At 54.4% G+C, this 13556-nt stretch overlaps 8 protein-coding genes across 8 annotated transcripts; 4 read left to right on the forward strand and 4 right to left on the reverse strand.

The window, feature by feature from the left end:
• Window positions 1-423: 423 nt before the first annotated feature.
• GNI_123900 (hypothetical protein) lies at window positions 424-1643 on the forward strand (the record flags this gene model as incomplete). Its single annotated transcript, XM_011133635.1, has 4 exons — window positions 424-489; window positions 550-616; window positions 656-1468; window positions 1513-1643. The coding sequence occupies 4 exons, from the start codon at window positions 424-426 to the stop codon at window positions 1641-1643; spliced, it is 1077 nt and encodes a 358-aa protein (XP_011131937.1).
• Window positions 1644-3048: 1405 nt separating this feature from the next.
• On the forward strand, window positions 3049-3678 carry GNI_123910 (N-acetyltransferase; the record flags this gene model as incomplete). Its single annotated transcript, XM_011133636.1, has 1 exon — window positions 3049-3678. One exon carries the CDS (start codon window positions 3049-3051, stop codon window positions 3676-3678), a length of 630 nt encoding a protein of 209 aa, XP_011131938.1.
• A 197-nt stretch (window positions 3679-3875) lies between these two features.
• GNI_123920 (developmentally regulated GTP-binding protein) lies at window positions 3876-5244 on the reverse strand (the record flags this gene model as incomplete). The annotated part of the gene is made up of 3 exons (XM_011133637.1): window positions 3876-3922; window positions 4025-5066; window positions 5230-5244. 3 exons carry the CDS (start codon window positions 5242-5244, stop codon window positions 3876-3878), a joined length of 1104 nt encoding a protein of 367 aa, XP_011131939.1.
• Window positions 5245-5269: 25 nt separating this feature from the next.
• On the reverse strand, window positions 5270-7699 carry GNI_123930 (inner membrane complex protein; the record flags this gene model as incomplete). The annotated part of the gene is made up of 1 exon (XM_011133638.1): window positions 5270-7699. One exon carries the CDS (start codon window positions 7697-7699, stop codon window positions 5270-5272), a length of 2430 nt encoding a protein of 809 aa, XP_011131940.1.
• Window positions 7700-8104: 405 nt separating this feature from the next.
• On the forward strand, window positions 8105-9196 carry GNI_123940 (ADP-ribosylation factor family protein; the record flags this gene model as incomplete). Its single annotated transcript, XM_011133639.1, has 1 exon — window positions 8105-9196. The coding sequence occupies one exon, from the start codon at window positions 8105-8107 to the stop codon at window positions 9194-9196; it is 1092 nt and encodes a 363-aa protein (XP_011131941.1).
• Window positions 9197-9520: 324 nt separating this feature from the next.
• GNI_123950 (casein kinase II beta subunit) lies at window positions 9521-9949 on the reverse strand (the record flags this gene model as incomplete). The annotated part of the gene is made up of 1 exon (XM_011133640.1): window positions 9521-9949. One exon carries the CDS (start codon window positions 9947-9949, stop codon window positions 9521-9523), a length of 429 nt encoding a protein of 142 aa, XP_011131942.1.
• A 130-nt stretch (window positions 9950-10079) lies between these two features.
• GNI_123960 (casein kinase II subunit beta) lies at window positions 10080-10446 on the reverse strand (the record flags this gene model as incomplete). The annotated part of the gene is made up of 2 exons (XM_011133641.1): window positions 10080-10189; window positions 10263-10446. 2 exons carry the CDS (start codon window positions 10444-10446, stop codon window positions 10080-10082), a joined length of 294 nt encoding a protein of 97 aa, XP_011131943.1.
• A 23-nt stretch (window positions 10447-10469) lies between these two features.
• Window positions 10470-13149, forward strand: GNI_123970 (hypothetical protein; the record flags this gene model as incomplete). Its single annotated transcript, XM_011133642.1, has 2 exons — window positions 10470-10618; window positions 10821-13149. 2 exons carry the CDS (start codon window positions 10470-10472, stop codon window positions 13147-13149), a joined length of 2478 nt encoding a protein of 825 aa, XP_011131944.1.
• Window positions 13150-13556: the final 407 nt, after the last annotated feature.

Raw genomic sequence — 13556 nt, forward strand, 5'->3', positions numbered from 1 at the left:
AAGATATGTCTGGGGGAATTTAAAATCTGGGGATGACACCAATATTCCTCAGTGCTTACTCCAACGTCAGAATAGTACTCGGACTCCTCTTCATTCTTTGCATCAACCTTCTAAAAACATGTTTGTCACATGGGACACAATCTTACCGGACAAAGAGGTTGCTCTAAATTCGCGGCCATTTTTTCACAATTTTGGATGGCCAGTCAGAGATGGAGGACTATAATCATCTGACAATTCGGCAAAATGTTAGAGCGCACTTGGGGGAAAGATGTGCACACGTGTGTGCACACACACACGCGTCCAGATATTGGATGTGTCCGGGCACTGGGGGACATGTATGTTTAGAGTGGTGGATCATCGTTGTCCGGCGGAACATCTGATAAGATGTCGAGATTATTTCAGGGCTCCTGTTACAGTGAGAACATGAGATCGTACAATGATGGAGACAACGCAATAAAAACAGATAGGGAATCTGTATACAGCGCAAAGGTATGACATCCCCTATTTCCATACATTCTCTATAACCCCAATTCCCGTCCGTGCTTTAAGACGAATCCAGAAGTTTTAAACTACGGGCGTCGTGACCTAGATAGTACAAGGTTAATTAGTAGCGAATGTAAGTTGGGCTCGTATACGGACGATATATTTCTTAAAGGTTCAGTTATGTCTGGTGATTCATCCGCATATGGGGACAACGGGATAATGACTCGTATCTGGAGTGGAATGAATCGCCGTGGTTCAGTCTCAAATGACAACCAGCAAGAGGTGATAGTGCAGCTGAAAGAGGCATTTAAAAAGCGAACAGAGTGTCTGGTCATGTTGCAGAACAAGATGGAATCCACCGAAAAAGTCTACAGAGGTGAGATAGAGTCTCTTAAGATGGAGCTAAGTGTAAAGAGCCGAAAAATGCTGGAATTCCGGGAGAGCTTGCTGGAAGCTAGAGAAATTATAGAACGGGAAAGAGAATCCAACAGCAGTATGACCATGGAGATGAAAAGCTTCCAGAGAGAATTGGAACTAAAAAATGGTGAATGCGAGCGTCGTGATCTGTTAATTAAAGAGTTGCGTAATAAAAATAATGTTCTGGAAACGTGTGTGCTAGAATTAAAAGAAGATGCGGAAAAGAAATGTGAAGCCTTAAAATTGCTAGAAAAGTCCAAAGCGAAGCTAGAACAGTATGAGCACAATTATTACAGATACTATGCATACGAGGTCAATGTAAATAGCAACACTATCAAGCCAATTATCCTCGTCTATCAGCTGTTGCCAAACTCTCCTATTTACTGGATCTCCATCAAGAAATGGAATGGCTTTATCCAGATGATATCAATGAGCAACATTAAAACCATAAACGTGTCGAATTATGAACTTCTAGTGATCTCTACATATAACACGCCCGACATCATCATCCTCTTCCACAATTACGGCATGCTCACCAATGCGATTACCAACCTAAATCGAATGTTCAGTAAGGTGTCACTTCACGTCTCCACCGTACTCACTACTCTGCAGAGGAGTCCCAAGAGAAAGAGCGCCAAATCCGTGACCAGCAGAAGCTGATTTGCTTGGCGGAGATTGAAGCAATGCTGTTTGGCGAGTGTATGGGCACTGTTCAATTCCCGTCAATTTTTAATCCAGCATAATTAACACCCAGCCTGACTGGTAGCTCTTTCTAAAATGCCTTATCGTGCTCGATTCGTGGCATCGAGAGCAGCCAATTACGGAGGATCTTTTTAAAGGCACCAAGTCGCGAGACTGCTGAGCTTTTGATGGCATAGTGCCACGGATTGGTTTCACAACATACGGGACTAACGTATGGTTACACGCTCGAGCCTGTAATGCGTGCGTTGAGCATCAACGAGGATTTGGCAACTTATCCGTCTGCTTCCCCAATTCCATCACGAAGGCTGAATGGGGTGCCAAAGCGGTAAAGGGTTTATGAGTCGTGTACCTGAGGAAGCCACTTTATTCCCTTTCTGGTCGTCGCCTCGTTCGCTCTCCAGTTTACTACAGTCGTCTGCCAGACCCTTTTCAATCCGACTCATCATGTCACAAGTGCTGGAGTAGTGCCAACGACTCCGAGCCGGCCACAATCCCGAAACAGAAAGACGTAGAGTTCCGGGCTGCCCTGTGGCATATAGAACGGCTGACCCTCCGGTTCTGCCGACTTTCCTGGCCCGGTGTCGCTCGCTGCGAGCATTTTTTGTGCAGCTGGATCAACTGTTTTTTTGAGGCGGATTCCAGAGCCTGTTTTTGACCTGGATGAACAGCGCGCCCACGTTCGCTTCCGACAATACATGCTGTTCAGGATCCTAGGTGATCCTAGCAAACACGGCAGAACCAACTAGCAGCCTGCTTTGTCAGGCTTGACACTGATAGCACTGTTGGACCGAAGAGCCACATTCAACAAACTAGAAGTGACACTCTGCTCCGTGTTTGTGAAGTGCGAAAATGCAAGCCATCCACGGATAAGGCGTGCTGCAAATCTTTGATGGGATTGAAAGTCTTCGAGACAGATCATGCCGAGCCAGTCACCGAAAGAGGCGTAATCAAGGTTGAAACTAGTCCTTTCAACTGGGCTCGTGCCAACGGCAGGATCAATCGACAGATGAGCTTCCCCATGTCACCCGTAACTTCGAATCCGTGTTCAACCAGTGAGAGCAATCGCCGAGATACAGCCTCAGCGTTCTTGTTGAAAGGCAGGCGCGCATCCGCGAATATCAGTCCTGGCAACGAGTTTCTCTGCAAACTGGTGGCCGGTTCGAAAGACAAAGCCGGGGATTGCAGCGGAAGCTGCCGTTGCCATGGCTGCTTGGCCGTGATCCATGGGTGGGTCTTGTACTGCTTCGTCCACGCAGACAGGCTACAAAGCCCCGATGCAGTAGGCTGCTTCCCATAGCGGTCATGCGTGCTGTCTGGGCTCGGCGATGTGGACCGTGCGGCTGTTCTATTTTTAATCGGAGTGGATTGTGTCGTGGGGCCTGTGGCGACTACTCACGCGGGTTGCCTTTTGCGGTCGGGGGTGGTTGTGTTATGGGGCTGAAAAAAATGGAGGTGGTTATACGCAGGTTCGTTGCAGAAGATATTTACAGATTAAATGAGACTAATCTGGACAGCTATACGGAGAACTTCATGAGCTCGTTCTACTGGGAATTTCTGGCTCGGTGGCCCGACCTCTGCCGTGTGGCGCAGGCACTCGACGGTCGGATAGTCGGGTACATCCTGGGGCGACTGGACGCAGACCCTCTGGAGGGCAACGAGCCGAGTGTCCAACGGTCGAATGCCCAACGGTCGAACGCCCAACGGTCGAATGTCCAAGGGTCGAACGCCCAAGGGTCGAACGGTGAACACTCGGGGGCGGACGCCGGGCAGCAATCTTGGCGGGGGCACGTGAGCGCGCTATCAGTGGCGCCTGCCTTCAGGAATCGGAGGGTCGCGCAGCAACTCATGCGTCACTTCGAAGAAGCGTGCTTCGCCGTGGGCGTACACTTCATAGACCTCTTCGTGCGGGCGTCCAACCAGCCAGCCATCAACCTCTACTCCTCCCGTGGATACCGAACACACAAAGTGGTCCGCGGCTACTACAGCAACGCGGAAAACGCCCACGACATGCGGCTGTATGCCAAAGACTTTCATAAAACCCAACCGGACCACACCTCTGCTCAACCTGCCACCTAACCCGATCCGCCCGCCCCCAGGCCCGACCAAGTCACAACACGACTCAGTCGGGAGATGACCCAATCGGAAAACGACCCAATCGGGAAACGACCCAGTCGGGAAACGACCTCACCGTGGTGAAGCCACACCAGGTGGAGGTGTTATTTTTGTAAGTCAGCCCACGGCAGAAACAGCACGAACTAACCTCAGCAGCTGCGCTATTTCTTAACAACTTGAATCACATCTTCATCAGCCAGAGTGTGCTCTGCCAGAGAGAGTGTTTAGGGAGAAAGGTTGTTAAAGGGTAGGAGAGCAAAGGTAAGAGGGAGGTGGGGTAGGAGCGGGTAAGAGGGAGGCGGGGTTCTACCGATGCCGCACTGTTGCGGGATATGTTTAGTGCTTCGTCCCCAGACGATAGCGTATCTGGTTTCCGTTTGGAGACTGGTGTGGATGTATTTGACGCAGTTTTTGATAGTGGAGCCTCCTCTTTGGGGTGTAAGAATAATAGGGTCTGAGAAGTCTGGTTGTTCTCCGACCTTTTTGGTGTAGACGCGCACGAGTTCTAGTTCCGCCCACATGCGTTCGAGGAGAGTGTCCATGTTCCAAGCTCTCTGAGAAGAAACGCATACGGTCATTGGTCTCCGAGCGAGTTCGTCCAGTTGTTCAAGAGAGAGCATGTCCACCTTATTGTAGACATAGAGACACTTGATGTACTTTCGATTCCCTTCAATAACATCGATTAGGTCGTCTGCATTATGATTTGCTCTGAATAAGACGTCTGCATTGAATATCTTATACTCCGACAAAATAGACTGACAGAGCTTTGCATCCATCGCAGAAAGAGGCACGGTCGAATTAAATGTCACCCCACCAACCTTCTTCACCTTCAACGATATCAATGGCGGCTCCTTGTTCAGACGAATACCAACCGCTTCCAACTCTTTTTCCAACTTGTCTTTTTGCGCGTCATCCTTGGTCGCATCCAAAATCATCAGCACCAAATCCGCACTCTTGGCAACGGCAATCACCTGCCGACCTCGACCGCGACCCTCAGATGCGCCCTCAATAATTCCCGGCAAATCCAGCAGCTGTAGTCGAGCTTCCCGATAATCTATTATTCCAGGGACACATGTCAGGGTCGTAAACTCATACGCCGCCACCTCAGACTTGGCTCCCGTCAACTGACCAAGCAGCGTAGATTTACCCACGGACGGGAACCCAATCAGCGCTATCCGACTGTCTCCAAACTTCTGGACATCAAAGCCTTCGCCCTTAGCACCAGCCGACTTACTCCCCTCTATCAACTGAGAACGAAGCTTCGCCAACTGCGCCTTTAAACGACCAATATGATACTCAGTAGCTTTATTCTTCTGTGTCCTCGAGATTTCAAACTCGATGTCCTTAATGCGCTATAACACTATCCTTTGGCGGAACCCTTCCTTCCATTCGGCCCCCCGTCTTTAGTGGAACTTCGACCAAGCCCCACTGGGGCTGTCGGAGGCGCGTGTTTGTGCGCACACGCCCGTGTTTGCGTGCACACGCGCGTGTTTGTCACTTTTCATTGGTTCTTACTTCGAGTATGCCCATGCCCCTAAAAAATGGCCAGGTGCGGTCAATTGTAAAAGTCCGGATGCTGTTTAACTATGTAGCTCCAGACGGACGGGTTCGCGTCAACTGCACCGGACTTGTAGTACAGAGGGGTGTTATCCCAGTGCTGGCTGTCCCAAGAGCCAACATCCCCCGAGTCCTGGTCGGAGCGGTATCTGCGTTGGCCGAAAATTCGGTCCAGTAGGGGCGCGCCGAAAAACGAGCAGTCGTTGGCCGTCCTGTTTTTGAATGAATCGACGGAGCTCGCGTGCTGATACCTCCGCGGGGTAGTTCTTAGTCTGCGTAACCTGGTGGGCCTGTACCGGTTTTGGTCGGCGCGTCGAGAGCGTATTGCCCCAGCCTGCATTCCTCCCATGTGCATTCCTCCCATGTGCATTCCTCCGGCGGCTTGTGAGTATACTTCCGTAGGGCTCTCTGCGACGGGTGCGGTGAGTCCGGTCCCTTGGGCCCTGGCAATCCGGGGGTAGTTTTGAGTGAGGTTATCTTTGCCCCATTGTTGTATTTCGACAATGGTTTCTTCCACTCTGTTTTCAGCCTTATGCAGGTCTAGCTCCCTAACGAGCGTATGCGCATCCATGCCGTTCTGGAGGCAAGAGAACAGTCGCTCTCTTTCGCGTTCTATTTGTTCCGCAGTGGCGTCGCTGACTAGATGCCGGTTGACGGGTACCTCATTAACTCTCGGTAAATAAACATTGTACTCGTGAGTGTGTCCAGGCTGGGCCACCAGCTGAGGAAGTCGTTGGTGTAGGGTAGTCTTGACTTCGAAAGGCAACGGGTGGATAACTGGCACCTCATATGGCCGGTCGACCTTTGTAACAATGTCTTGAGTGGTTTCGCTTATAACAGGCACAGGTACTTCTTTCACCCGTACCTGCTCCTCCTTGACTGGCACCCGTACGACCTTCCGTACGGGTACTTCCCGGTAGTTAACTGTCGGTACCTCCACCACGCGGTCCACATATTCAGTCTTGGGTATGTATACCGGCCGCTCCTGAACATCCACCTCCGGACCCTGGACCACGCGCTCTTTATACACCACCTCCGGCACCTGTACTAACTCCTCCACGTACTGAATCTCCGGAACTTCCACCACTCGCTCCTCCACTATCGGACGCGCAACCTCCACCACTTTTTCGCGCAGCACCGCGTCTTCTTCGACCAAAGCCTCCCGGACGACCTTTCGGGGCACACGCACTCGCCTCTCTTCCCACGACTCGCCAATCACCGAACCCGCAGGGACGGCCACTACCGAGGCACTATGCGCACTTGGGCCCGTGCTGTTCCCCAAAGTCACCGGGTGACGAGCAAGTAGCTGCTGAGTAACAGGCTGCAAAGCAACCAGCTGCTGAGTCACTGGCTGTTGAGTAATTAGCTGCTGCGCAACTCGCGGACTCACCAAGTGCTCACCAATAGACTGTGCCCCGTAAATTTGCGTGCCGTAGCCTTGCGTGCCGTAGCCTTGCGTGTCGTAGCCTTGCGATCCGTAGCCTTGCGATCCGTAGCCCTGCGGGGCATACGCCGTGTAGCCAAGCTGCGTGCCATGGGCTATAGAGCTTCGGCCGCGGCCCACGGTGCCGTATCTCGCAGGGATCGCCACGTTCCCGCCCCCTGTGACGTAGGTCGGCTGTACCACTGCGGAATGAACACCCGACGGATGCGCTCCCAACTGGTAGCTGACCTGCGTCGTATAGGGAACGTGGCTGGCAGATCTGGGCAAGGTCGCAAGCGGGTTGGGCCGCAGTTCCGCCGCCATTTCCGCTCCGATCCGAGGATTTAATTCTGTCCCTCGATGAACAAAACGACTGCCTCCAGTTAGGGACTGGCCTCCCGCCAGGGACTGGTCTCCCACCAGGGCCTGGCCTCCCATGAGCACCTGGCCTCCTGCCGATTGACCGAGTACTCGTTGAGTGGTAGATAAGGGTTGTCTCTGCATCAGAGGCTGGCGAGCCGTGGCGTAGAAAGCTTGACTCGCATACTGGTCACCATATTGGCCGCCCGGAGCTAAGCCAGTGGGGGCCAAGCCACGGGAAGCTAAGCTGCTGGAGGCTAGGCCATTGGGGGCCAAGCCGCTGGGGGCCAAGCCGCTGGGTGCCAAGCCGCCGGGGACCAAGCCACTGGCAGCTAAGCCGCTGGGAACGTTGGTTGCCACGCGAGGGTCGGCATAGTCGGCAGCCGGGACACCTTCGTTGTAGCCGGGGAGAGCGGGGGCGAAGCTGAGGGCTTCGATAGGGGTGTGAGCATGAGGCGTTGGGGACCAGCGCACGCCTTCCTTCGCGCTGGCTGGGGACTGGGTCGTCGGTGTCGGCGTCTTGGCCGGACTCATCACGGTCCCGCCCTGGTAGACCTCCTCCACAATCTCCTCCGTGAAAGACGGCTTCTTCCACGCCATGCGCGAAGCGGTACGCAACAACGTCGGAGAAGGGGCGTACGCCATTATATTTGCTTTTGAGACGGACCGAAGAAGAACGTGAGGTCAGATCCAAGACTCGTTGGAGAATTAGATCGTGCCGGTCCGGTCCTGTCCTGGTCTTCGAGGCTGGATTGTGCAGGCTCGGTCTCGGAGACCAGAACGACCAGGCCGGGTGGGTGGAGAAAGGGGCGGGTTGAAAGGGGCTGGACGCAGCCTGGGGGGAAGGCAGCGTCAGTTTTGGGGGGGGGGGGGGACTAAGCCTCAGTCTGAAAGGGCTAAGCCTGGAAGACACCCGCCACCTGTCGTCCAGAGACCAGGTCGCTCGCTCAGGACGGATCCGTTCAGGAAACAAAATAAACAGGTCGTTCCGACAATTTAATGAGTGCAGGATCTGACTTGAACTACAGGCCCTGGAAAAAAGTTGGGAACATGGCAGTGGAACACTCCGTAGACCGCCTGAGGGACCACCCGCCCGGCTATGTCTGTGACACTGGCGTGAAGGGCGGGGCTACGTTATCCCGCGCCGTACGTGGGATCCCACGCACTTTGTCCACACGGATTTCGCACCTGGCTGCGAACTTGGGCAGCGGCCTAGCGGGTAATGGTCTAATGGGTAGTGTTGGTCTACTGGGTTGCGGTGGACCCTTGGCGGAGAGTCCGGAGCGACTTGAGAACAAGACTGAGTCGAAGTCCATTTTGCTTTGGGGCTCCTCGAGGTCGGGGAAGACCTCGATTTTGTACCGGTGGAAACTAGGCGTTGCGATCCCAACCGTGGACACGGTAGGGTTGCTGGAAGAGCGCTTCACCGCCCACAAGACCATCGCCTCCGCTCATTCCTTCAGGTCGCGGAGCTTCGATGCACAAAGCTTCGACGTGCAGAGCGGAGACGCCCGGTGTCCGGGAATGGTCGCTGCGAGTATGGCCATGGCCAGCGTGGCTACGACTGCCTCGACCATAACGGATGGAGACTCGGTGGTTGACGAGGTGAGTTATCAATTTGAGAGGAGAAGGGCGGCCTCGGCTGGGGCTCGCACATCGGTGGAAGTGAAGGTGTGCGAGGTCGGTCGTGACCCGACAAGTTTGGAGATTGCGGTGCGCGACTCGCCGAGTGGGGAGGAGCACGAGGAGGCGTGGGCGCTGCACTTCCTTAATTCGGTTTGTTGCGGCTGCTGCAGCTCGAACCAGAGACGTTTCGGTTACGAGACGTTCTTCCGGCTCTGGGCGGAGGCCGTGGCCACCTCGGACGCCGTGGTCTACGTCGTGGACTGCGCGTCCGCCAAGGCGCTGCAGGAAGTGGCGGGCGACGCCACGCTCGTCATGAACCACGAAGGCCTGCGCCGCAAAGGCGCCAAGGTACTCCTGCTGGCGAACAAACAAGATGTGTGCGGCGCACTCGCCGCACACCAAGTCGAAGAAATCGTCGGTTCAGACGTCGTCCGCAGCGATCGCTTCAAGATACTCCCCACCAGCGCCATCACGGGCGAAAACATACAGGAAGCACTCCAATGGATCATACAGTGAGTGAATCCGGAGCTAAACCGGTCAGTTGAACCGGGAGAGCCGATCCCGGGATCGCCCGATCGCTGCGGGATCACCCGGAGCGATCGAGGCCGGTTGTATGCGTGACGCTTCAAACTCGCGTGCCTCAGTCAGCTAGTTAGAATAGTTAGGGACAAAACCGGGTACGCGATTGCAACTGACAAAGCTGGGGGTAAGGTTGCGACTGGCAAACCTGCTGCTGGCAGTGTTGCTAATGGGAGTGTAGTTAGGCTGAAAGAGAATACAAGTCATGGAGTCGAGTCGGGATCGACCTAGGGGAGGTCGGTCGAGTTGAGGTGCATAAAATTAGAGCTTATTGTTCCAGCCGCCGCGAATGGCGTCTTGTATTTCGCGATCGCGTACAGAGCTGCTGACTTTGTAACCGAAGATTTTGGGTACATAGTAGGGAGGGTGGTGATGGTCGCGGTTGGCAGTTTCTTCCATGGACGCGTCTTCTAGGAGTGAGGCGACAACGCGTGTGGTATCTCGGAGTTCGGGAAGCTGAAGCTTCTCGCCGAACTCCATGAAAAATAAGTGGCTAAAGGTGCTGCCAAAGTACGCACCGTCTATGGCCGCAAGTACCGGGTTGGCCGGTCGATAAATCTCTTTGCACACACCGCAGTAGACCGTCGTCGAACCCTCGCCTGGCACATCGCTCATCCCGTACGGCATCATGGCTGCGTCGCAACCTCGTGGACACACGCCGTACGTCTCGTCTTTGTACTTGGATACCATTGCATTTAGACCCCTACAATGGACCGTGCTGGGAATGTAGGCCGTGCTGGGAATGGAGGCCGTGCTGGGAATGGGAACGGTAGGTGGGTAGCATGATAGGCCCAGCCGTTGATGCAGCCAACAGGGATACCTACGCGTTGGTGATGATGAACCTGGCGTGAATTAGCCCATACAGCAGACTTGCTGCCTTATTCATGGATGTATATGAGTGTTCAGAAGCAGAATCATCCGTCACTGAATCTAAGTAAAAAGCCAGATGTCTGAAGTGGTGGAGGGTAGGGGGGGGGGACTACAGGGAGGTGGGGATGACTACCGTCGAAGTCATTGTCCAATATAACGTCCAGTGCTTGCCGGTAATGGGGGACTACCGTGGCTAGGCCGGTAAGGTTGAAATCGTCCCGGATATAGTCGTCATCTACCTCCACGTAGAAGGGGTTGGAGCGGCAGTACCACTCCACCCAAGGCTCGCTCCCGACGGATGAAGCGCTATTATGCATCGAGGCAATTATTAAATGCCGCTATGAAATTAGATCATCCGAAATGGCAAGGTCCGGGCGAGGTCGTTTGCGAACTGACATACCTGGGTGAAAAGATGGTCATGAACGAGTACATAGTCGAACGAGAGGTAGTGCAACCAGTCAAAACAACTACCGAACATCTCTTTGAGACGTGAGATCAGCACGACTGCGCTTCTCCCAGGCACACATACCCTTAGCCTGGATGTGCCTCCACATGTGCACTGGCCTCCACACTTGATGTACCATCTACAGGTACCATCTGCTGGTATACCATCTGCTGGTGCCTCCCACACCCATCCTTTCCTCCTACACCTGCACGTAACTAACTGTCTTCCCTGTCGCCGCCCCTTAAGAAAAAACCAAACGCCAGTCGTATGTACCTGCAGTACGTACGTCATCCCCACTCGTCGGCTGGTAGAGGAGATAGTGCAGGTACCCCAGACTGTCCGCGAGCACATCGTACAGGTAGAGAAGCCAGTAATATACGAAACGGTCATCGAAGTACCAGAGTTTGAATACCGAGAGAAAATCGTGGACTTCCCGGTGGTGCTGCAAAGACCGCGGCCCGTTTCCGTCAAATACAACCCACTTGGAACCGCCTCACAGCAACGGCTCGTCGAGCAAATACGCGCTGGCATGGCTCAACCACCCACGTCCAGTCCACACTTGCCGGTAAGACACGTGTCGACAAGGCAACTACCCGAAAGGCAACTGCCCAGCAAACATGTTATTCGCCACGTTACTGTGGATTCGCCGATATCGTCACAATGGGGAGATCCTGTGCCGATGCCGGTATGCCAACACTGCCCTCAGGTCATTTACTCTGAAACAGTTGAACATGACCTAATCCAGTCACCTGAGTGGGACCAATCGGATGTTAGCCGACTCGATGTAGTTCAGCCGGAACTGGTTGAACCCGAATTGATTCAGCCGGAATTGGTCCAAGTGGACTTTGCTGATGTGGGTCATCATGATGTGGATCCTCTTAACGTGGGTCCTCTTGAGGAGGTACCGCCGGCTGAGGTGGTGATCGTTGAGCCACCGCAGGTGATTTACCATCCCGAAAAGTTTTCGTATGCACCTGCGATTGCGTCGCCGTGGCGACAAGTCTCATTCGACTTTGGGCCAGACTTATCGGAGCCTGCGTCTGAGTTCACGACCCTGATTCCGTACGGCGAGAAGCCAGCCACTGGAGGACTGGGGGGCAGTCCCTATGACTACTGTACGCAGAGTACCGCCTACAGCACGACCCCAGGAGTCGGGACGGTTTCGACCTGGCACGAAGAACGACTGCCGCCCTCCTGGAGGGGGTCCAGCGAAGGTCAATTAGACCACCTGGTCTCTGACCACTTGGTCTCTGACCGGCTGGTTTCAGACCAACTGGTGTCAGACCATCTGGGTTCAGAGCAGATAGGTTCAGAACGGCTGAGCTCTTACATTGTTGGGGACGGGGATGACCCCCGCCAGTGCTGCTTCCCGCCGAGTGCCGGTGTTATGGGTTTACTGGATGAAGGTGATTTAATCTCGCGCGAGGCGTCGGAATACAATATTACCGTCGAGCGGGCGGACGGGGACGACGGACTGTTAATTGAGTCTGAACGGGACGACTCGGAACCTAATGAGGACCCGCAGAGCAGTCCGGCTCGAGATTTTTTTGTGGGGGCCGCAGCGCAGCCGGTTCGCCGCTTTTACTGCAAGCCCTGCAATCCTGGGGTTGACGCCTACAGTCCTGAAGAGAATGCCTACAACCCTGAGGTTGACGCCTACGGTCCTGAGGCTAACGCCTACAGTCCTGAGGTCAACCCGCACACCACGGGACACACTTCGGTGCACACCACGGTCTATAGCACACACGGTCCGACCACTGTAGACTGCCCTCCGGGACCCGGCGCTCAGTTCTACAGCGCTGAAACTGAAGTTAGAATCCCGGTTCCGGTTGTCGCGGACACAACGGTTGAGTTTAAGGTACCGCGAATCAGCACAAAATATTCCAAGAGGGACGTCCCACTCTACGTGCCTCGATTTATTGAGACAAATGTTGAAGCCGAACTATATTGCGACAGCACTCTCCTGGAGGACGCAGCGAATTGTGACAAGGGGCTGCTCGACGCGATCGAACGCAATGAAGCTGCTCTGAAGACCCTCCGACGCACGGGTGACGGCGCTGCTCGCAAAGCCTTTGTAGAAGGACCGGCCTCGGGAGGAGGTTTAATTCCGGGAGAAGGAACGGCCGAAGAAGGCACCGCGGAAAGGTGGACCGCCGACGAACAAACCGCCGACGGAGGTCTTGGAGGAAGTTCCGCATCTAGACCTTTAACAAAGAGAAACCCAACGACGGGAGAACAGCGGGCCGGCGGGTCAGAAGGTTCCGTTGCGGATAAATACGCGCCGGTTACGCTGTCGGAACTGCATGACGCGGCGGAGTATATCAAGAGCCTCGACTTCGAGCGGCGCCTGATGGAACAAAAGGCTGCCGAGAACCTGCTCTATTACTGGCAAACCAACCAACTCCTCATCAATGAGGTCTCCGTGGCTTCGGTCTGCGCCGGCGTAAGCGGCGACGGAACTCCATTTTTGGAGACGGTCGCAGTCGTCACGAGAAATGAGCCACCCACGGAACTGACTAGCGACCCCCGTAGCAGTGACTGTTCGTCCCTCGACGCCCACGGGCACGAACATTGATGCCTGTGCGCATTTTTCCGTTTTCTTTGCTCTCCAAGGCAGTACTCTTGGAGACCGCGCTGCCTCGAACTGTAGCGGTTGGGTCTGCGCCGACCCCCCTGCTACCGCCCTGGCGTCAACCATCACACTGAATTGCTTCTGCAGCCAGTCCTCGGCTGGCACCGATCTGGCCGCAAACCAAAGCCTGCGTCTCAGTTAAAAGGGAAAAAAAAAGATGGCCACGAGTCATGATGACAACAGAATGGATATTCCCGACGACGACGTACTCGAAGAGTTCGAGGAAATAGGAGCACCGCCCCCTAGTGCCGCCGGCAAGGACTCGGACAAGTCGTGGACTCAGATACAACATATATGTAAACTACACTCAACCCAGCCCTGTCCGACTGCTCCGCCAACGCCCCATCGCA

Source organism: Gregarina niphandrodes (genome assembly GCF_000223845.1).
Source record: "Gregarina niphandrodes unplaced genomic scaffold scaffold00030, whole genome shotgun sequence".
NCBI classification, from domain to species: Eukaryota; Apicomplexa; class Conoidasida; order Eugregarinorida; family Gregarinidae; genus Gregarina; species Gregarina niphandrodes.